General features: G+C 30.3%; 1 protein-coding gene across 1 annotated transcript in view; it reads right to left on the bottom strand.

Moving 5' to 3' along the window:
- The window catches only part of LOC106462970 (melanotransferrin-like), a 16,376-nt gene extending 9,406 nt beyond the window's left edge, over positions 1–6,970 (bottom strand). The window contains exons 1-5 of the mRNA XM_022390369.1: positions 6,859–6,970; positions 5,289–5,555; positions 2,832–3,086; positions 2,034–2,371; positions 491–754 (exon numbers count right to left, since the gene is read on the bottom strand). Of these exons, the coding sequence (XP_022246077.1) occupies positions 491–754; positions 2,034–2,371; positions 2,832–3,086; positions 5,289–5,555; positions 6,859–6,922 (1,188 nt within the window). The 5' untranslated portion in view covers positions 6,923–6,970. The remainder of the gene's footprint in view (positions 1–490; positions 755–2,033; positions 2,372–2,831; positions 3,087–5,288; positions 5,556–6,858) is intronic.
- Between the last annotated feature and the right edge of the window lie 528 nt (positions 6,971–7,498).

Below are 7,498 nucleotides of genomic sequence, written 5' to 3'. Positions count from 1 at the left end.
ATATATATATATTTATTTAATATATATTTTACCATTAATATATTTGTTTAATATATTAATGGTAAAATGTTTTATTTTTTTATGCACGAGGCTCTAAGGAAATAATCAGAATAAAATTATTTGATACATAACTGATGCAGAACACTAAAGTCAAACAAACAATAATAATGCAAAACTACCTAAAATGATGTTCACAGTTTCAAATTTTAATTTCTTTCTGTACAAATTTTTATCATAGTTTTAACACGAACATTTTCTTCTTTGTAAGTAGAATTCCACACTTAGAAATTATTTAAATTCAAATGTTAAATTATGGTAAACTCTCCTCTTTGGCTAGTAAAATTTTCAAATAAATTCTCTTAAGTTGGATTTATCTGAATTCTTCCTTTGTTATAATTCTCTAAAAGCCTAAAATTATCCTAAAATGAACAAGCAAAACTCTAGTGATGAGAAAGTAAGATTAGATAAATCAGTAGGTTCTACTCTTAACTTTGCTCTCACCCAAATATCCAGTAAAGGTCTGTCTGTTTCCTTCCACTGGAGCCAAGTCACTTGTTTCATCTTGAAACATCAGGTTTTCTACGTAATCGTACGTCCTACTTCTTCCAAACAAATAAAAGGTTTCATCATTAAACTCATTGATTGAACCAAATGTATCACTTCCTATATATGGAGGGACAGTTGCATTGGTGATATTATATCTGTTTCTATTCCCAGAGAACCTATTGTTATTGTGAAAAACCTCGGCTGCTTTCTGAAATAGCAAGTTAACATAAAAGATGTTTTTAGAACCACAAAAACAAAATGCACAGAAAACAGTTTAAACACTCACAAAATATATATCACCTGTTTATCATTTTAATTTTTAGCTTAGAAAATATTATGGGAAAAAATCGTAAAGTTGTCATTGGAAAAAATTATCAGTTTAGACCATCTCTTGCATTTAGATTGTAACGAGAAATAAAATATGTCTTTAAATTTTTATGGATGTAATTGTTTGTTTTGTTTTTTTTTCCTTTATCATTTCTCCTCTTAATTTTTGATTTTTTTCCAACTTAGATAAATAAAAATTCTTTCAAATTAACTTTTTAAACTTTTTATTCTCAATTAATTTGTTTTTCAATATGAGTTTTAAAAGAACTTTTTTGAATTTTCATATAAATTTGTATTAATTATTTTTTTATGATCTTATCTAAATATCCAAAGTAATTCCTTAAAAAAAAAGTTAATATCTAAACATATATATATATATATACTTTACAGTTTGTGTTAATGTCTTAAGTCATACTTTAATGTATCTTTATAGGTTGTTTTAATGTCTTAAGTCACACTTTGATGTATCTTTATAGTTTGTGTTAATGTCTTAAGTCACACTTTAATGTATCTTTATAGGTTGTTTTAATGTCTTAAGTCACACTTTGATGTATCTTTATAGTTTGTGTTAATGTCTTAAGTCACACTTTGATGTATCTTTATAGTTTGTGCCAGTGTCTTAAGTCACACTTTGATGTATCTTTATAGTTTGTGTTAATGTCTTAAGTCACACATTGATGTATCTTTATAGTTTGTGTTAATGTCTTAAGTCACACTTTGATGTGTCTTTATAGTTTGTGCCAGTGTCTTAAGTCATACATTGATGTATCTTTACAGTTTGTGTTAATGCCTTAAGCCATACATTGATGTATCTTTACAGTTTGTGCCAGTGTCTTAAGTCACACTTTGATGTATCTTTATAGTTTGTGCCAGTGTCTTAAGTCATACATTGATGTATCTTTACAGTTTGTGCCAGTGTCTTAAGCCATACATTGATGTATCTTTACAGTTTGTGCCAGTGTCTTAAGTCACACTTTGATGTATCTTTATAGTTTGTGCCAGTGTCTTAAGTAGTACTTTGATGTATCTTCTTAAGTCATATTTTGAGTATATTTATAATTAGCAACACTACCTAGAGTCACCAGTCAATGATTTAAGGGGGTAAATTAAAATCCCAATACTCTAGACGGAAGTGACAGTACGTATTTTTACAACATTACCATCAAAAACTTCTGATACATTTTCCGTGTTTCGGGAAGAGCAGCAGAACTGGTCACAACAGCATGAGAAGGTACAAACCCCCAGTTACAAGAGTTGTAGTCTCTGATGGATCTGGTTCCACCATGAGGACAAAGTAAACGGAACTGCGACATGGAGAGTTGCTGGTACTTCGGTTTGGCTAATTCTTCTTCTACCGTTGTATGTTTTAGAAAAGCAACGTCTCCTTTGTTAACAAAACAAGAAAAGGCTCCTCCAAACTCAACATAGGGGTCACTTCCAGAGCAACGATCTCCCTTTTGTGTCGCACATAAGTTACACATCTTCTGTGGGTTGTCGCCTGGTGATATTAAGATTTATATACTTTAAGTAAAATGAATGAAACAAGTTACTAAGCTGATACCCGTCTCAAATTATCTAAACTTAAGATAACTCGGCACTGAAAATACATCTATATGTAAATCTATCTAGTTACATATTTGTAAAGCACAGTAAAAATACCGTAATCAAGCACTGAAAAAAAAGACAAGTTAGCGATAAATCAAGATTTATTCAACACAATACAAAACAACAACTGAAAATTATTTTATATACTTCTCAGAAATACTGACATTGATAACAAAAATATATCAGATGCATAGTTTTGTTCAAGCAAAAAAAAAATTACTTGTATCCAATTGTAACTTTTCAGAACAATTCTAAAACCTGGAAATAAAAACAAATATTTTAAAAAAGATTCTTACCAGCAGGATGATATTTGTCTTACCAGTTATACCGTACGTGGCTATAAGTACTCTTACCAGTTGGATTGTATTTGTCGATAAGGGAATTCGGTGCACAACTGTCGTTAAAAAATTCAGCAGCAGTTTTTATTATGTTGTTACAATCGGTGATTGCTAGAACTTCTGTTTCGATCAGTGTTGCCATGGGGATGATCCAACCGGCCATCTGCCCGACACCGGTAAAGCATGCTTTCTTGTCTCGCAAGTCTTCCAAACTTTCAATCGTAGAACGTGTGTGAATAACTGCCACAGCATAGAATCCAGCAGTTTTTTCTGTCAAATAAATTATAAACATATTTTGATAAACAGGTTTAAATAATTATACCCAAAACTCGAGAGCTTTTGAACAGTCGACCGTTCTTCTTCGGAAGTAAAGAATAAACACCATTTAATCGCCCGAAGAAGAATAGTCAACTACTCAAAAGCACTCAAGTTTTGGGTCTTTCTTTGAAATTCATTGCACCTTTTGTGCGTGATCCCGTGTGTTAAATCTTTTATCATGATTAATACAACGTCAAATAGTAACATACTGGTATTCATCATTCAAGTTCCCAAGTTTAATACTAGAAAATAAAATTTTTTTCCCACCTCATTACTTTTACATTATCTACCATATATATTAGTCCTAGAGTTCTTTAAACACTACTTAAGAGCTTATGTCATTGTTTGTTATAATCAGATCTTAAAAAACAAACGAGTCATAGTAATAATGTAAACAAAAACAACATCAATACTGAAATTAGCTCCACTAATAACCGCTATTTATTTTACATATAAATGGGGATTAATTTCATCTAACTTTTTTTTTGTAATTTTTGCATTGGGTGTTGTGCAGCACGTACTCTGTCCAAAGTTAACTTTTAGTTTGTATTTCTACCTATCACATCTTCATCAATGTCACCATCTCAACCTTCCATCACATTGTTTTTCAAGATGTCGTTAGTAATCTCATTCATGTTTCTTATCACAAGTTAATGAGCTGATATTAATTCTTAACAGATAAGTTTTAGGGTTTTTGTTGCAGCATTCTCACAGCCAAAATCTAGCTCTGGAGTAGAAAATCCCTTTAACTATATGCCAGAGTGACATCTATTCACTCAGACTTGAATATGTTTATTTCTTATTAATTTAATCTCTAATCTAGTCTTCAACTCGTGATGTAACTTTAGTCTTTAACTCGTGATGTAACTTTAGTCTTTAACTCGTGATGTGACTTTAGTCTTTAACTCGTGATGTGACTTTAGTCTTTAACTCGTGATGTGACTTTAGTCTTTAACTCGTGATGTACTTTAGTCTTTAACTCGTGATGTGACTTTAGTCTTCAACTCGTGATGTGACTTTAGTCTTCAACTCGTGATGTGACTTTAGTCTTTAACTCGTGATGTGACTTTAGTCTTTAACTCGTGATGTGACTTTAGTCTTCAACTCGTGATGTGACTTTAGTCTTCAACTCGTGATGTGACTTTAGTCTTTAACTCGTGATGTAACTTTAGTCTTTAACTTGTGATCTTCTCCATTATTTTATATTCTATTGTTTAGTATACAGATTCTTTAAGAAATATCTTACTTGACACCTTTAATATTTACCAGCCTGTTTCAACTGCACTAAATCAATTGAAGCACGAGTAGCATCATCAATTACACTAAAAACAACAAATATTTAAATATAGGAATAAAATTATGTTTTCTGAATACATTGTATCTATGATAATATTACTGTACTTTTAATTATATTATGATAGACACTGTTTAATCCAGTACACTGACTGATAAAAATTGAATTGTATTTTCTTTATATGTTCAACTATATCAACAATATAACTTCTGTCGTTAGGAATGCTTTTTATTTATAACTTCTGTCGTTAGGACTGCTTTTTATATAATTCAATTCATATTCCAAATTACTAGAATGTAGAATCAGAACAAATTTTAAATGCTCTATCTGTATAAGTATGAAAAGTTGCTAATTTTTTAAAAATGGAGGACGTATGTTAAGCAAAACCTTCAGATTAACAATTTAAAAAAAAGTTGGATTGCTTATAATTTAGATATGGTTAAAAAACTTATTGTAAACAAACACAATAAAAATGCACAATTGCTTTGAAATCAAAACAAATTTTAAATTTACAATTTTATAAATCAAAATGTCACAGGAAAGTTTTAAAAAAAAGTTGAAAGACATAAAAATAAATAATTGAAATTACAACAAAGGTAAGCATTTTTAATTGCTTGAAAAAAACATATAATGAAATATTTTGAAATTAATACAAAATATCCCAGACAAAATTTCAAACTATTTTATCCAGCAGATTTTTTTTTGATTTTTTGCAATACCATAAAACAAACCATACAATACTTGCTTTGAAGCAACACAAATAATAAAATATAGAAATTATCAAATATATTTTGTATAGAATTTTAAAAAAATTGAAAGTTTTACTGGCTGTTTTAAAAAAAAATATTTTTTGTAAATACCTGCACCATATCGCTCGCTCAAAATAGGAACAAGGCTGTGGAAACGGCCAGCCACGTAAACCTCACCCGCATCTAATGTCATGAGGTTAGCACGACCTCCATCTATCATATTCATACAAAGGTTTTTGTCTTCTCCTCTTCTGCATTCAAGTTGTACATCAAATTTGTAACTATTTCTAATAGCATCAGCAAAATCTTTGCATTTTTGAAATTCCACATGACTTACGGTACACCAAGATACTGTTTCCCCCTCTATGCCTCTACAAACTGAAAGATAAATAAAATAAAAGGTTTCTTCTGATCTAAAACTAAAAAATATTCAAGCATTTCTATATAAATATCAAAGGCTTGTATATGTACCTCGTTATTCTACAAAGGTGCAAAGACATCAGTTAGTAACCAAGTTGAAAACACAATAATGGCTACCTTTTACTTTTGACTAATTACAACATTAACAGGCCCCTCAAGAGCCAGTGTTGAAAACAAAAACTACTCAATCTAGTTTTTTTTTTATTTGAACTGAAATTTTTTGGACATTTTTATAGGCTAAAAAGAAGGCATTTCCTACACTCTTTTAGCATTGAGGCTGCTAAAAGTGATTTGAAGTAGCAAGGTGACTGAAATTCGTTAGTGCATCACAAGTTTAATGGGCAAGCAAAAGAAGCATGGAAGTCTCCAAATGACACACAGAGGTATTCAGGAACCATTTAGAACCACCCTGGTAGATACTATATTAGATGATTATATTTGTGACAACAAATTTAGCCCAACACCAACTAAACCTCCAAATTTCTTAGCATATATTATTCATATATTTTAAATTTAACTGCATTATTGCTAATTATACAGTCACTGGTCTCCTCAAAATACTGTCAAGTTTTGCTCTGAGCATAAATGGGTACACTTGATTAAAAACTTTAAAAATTCATCACATTGGTTGATAGGCAGTAAAAACTAAAATAAAGTAAATTGAATCCCAAAAATCAGGTACCCCATCTCTGGTAACATTATTTTTGTTGTGTAATTCACCAACCTTATATATATATATATATATTTGTTTTTTTATTAGCTGTCTTAAGTTTTACTGTTAGACATGTAAAATCGCAAGTTCACCTTCAATTTTCGAAGGCGGTTATTTAATTTTAAATTTTATTCTAATGTCTAGTGCTAGTTGTATTAGGAATAAACAACTAATTAATATTAAAAAGCGAAAGGCCTCGTCGGCACTGGATAAGGAAGATGTATAGTGGTTTACATAGAACGTATTTTCCTTTGCTTTCAAATTCAAGTTTCGGGTTTACTCGTAGGTTCTTCTCTTACAAATTACAGTTACACTTACAAGAGTAAGGACCTTAGAATAATTTATTCCTATTATTACTGGCACTACTGATACTAGTAGATACAACTACTAGGTAAGAAGTAAGAGAAAAACCTAAATGTTCGACCATTTGCATTAACCCTAATATATGTTGCAACTTAAATGTTCGACCATTTGCATTAACCCTAATATATGTTGCAATTGCAAGGAAGCACACTTTTTAAATTTATGTGGGTTTTTTTCGAAACTCACCGTGTACAAATAAAATGAAGAAACTAAAAATAAAAAGGATGATTTGTTTTTCTATTTCAAACATCGTAGTTTTAAATCCAACCCCACCCAAGTAAAGTAATTTCAGAACAACGATTTTATCTTAGCGCCATCTGAGATACAATAGTTTTTGTCTTATGTATGATGTTTTTGTTTTATATTCTGAATATAAATAATCATCAGAACGCAATATTTAGAAACTTCAATTTAAATTAGATTTTTAAAAGTTATATATTTTAACTTTAATAATCCATAGAAAGGTATATTATTTGGTGGAGTTGTTTAAAAAGTGTAATAATATTGATCCCGAGTACTAAAGTAAAATCTGACTATAAAGTAGCACGATAAAGAGGAAATTAAGCATAAGACAAGTATTAATTTTTTTATTGAATAAAACATAATGTCTGGTCACTTAGGATCTTACCAGAAAATGGGCGAGTCTTTATTAACAATAATGAATCTAGGGAATTTGTCTGAAAGGTGTCTGAGAAAATAATGATGGGTATTTACCACTGAGACAATTGTCACTATTAGACCTCAGACACCCTCATGTAGAATAAACTGCTGTCGCCACTGGAATCTGTGGAAAACGGCCTAATCAGAAAATGTAGAGTTTGGTAAG

This window comes from Limulus polyphemus, unplaced genomic scaffold (genome assembly GCF_000517525.1).
Source record: "Limulus polyphemus unplaced genomic scaffold, Limulus_polyphemus-2.1.2 Scaffold1292, whole genome shotgun sequence".
In the NCBI taxonomy this organism is placed as follows: domain Eukaryota; kingdom Metazoa; phylum Arthropoda; class Merostomata; order Xiphosura; family Limulidae; genus Limulus; species Limulus polyphemus.
The sequence above is the reverse complement of the archived record's forward strand: the minus strand, read 5'-3'. Positions and strand labels throughout refer to the sequence as shown.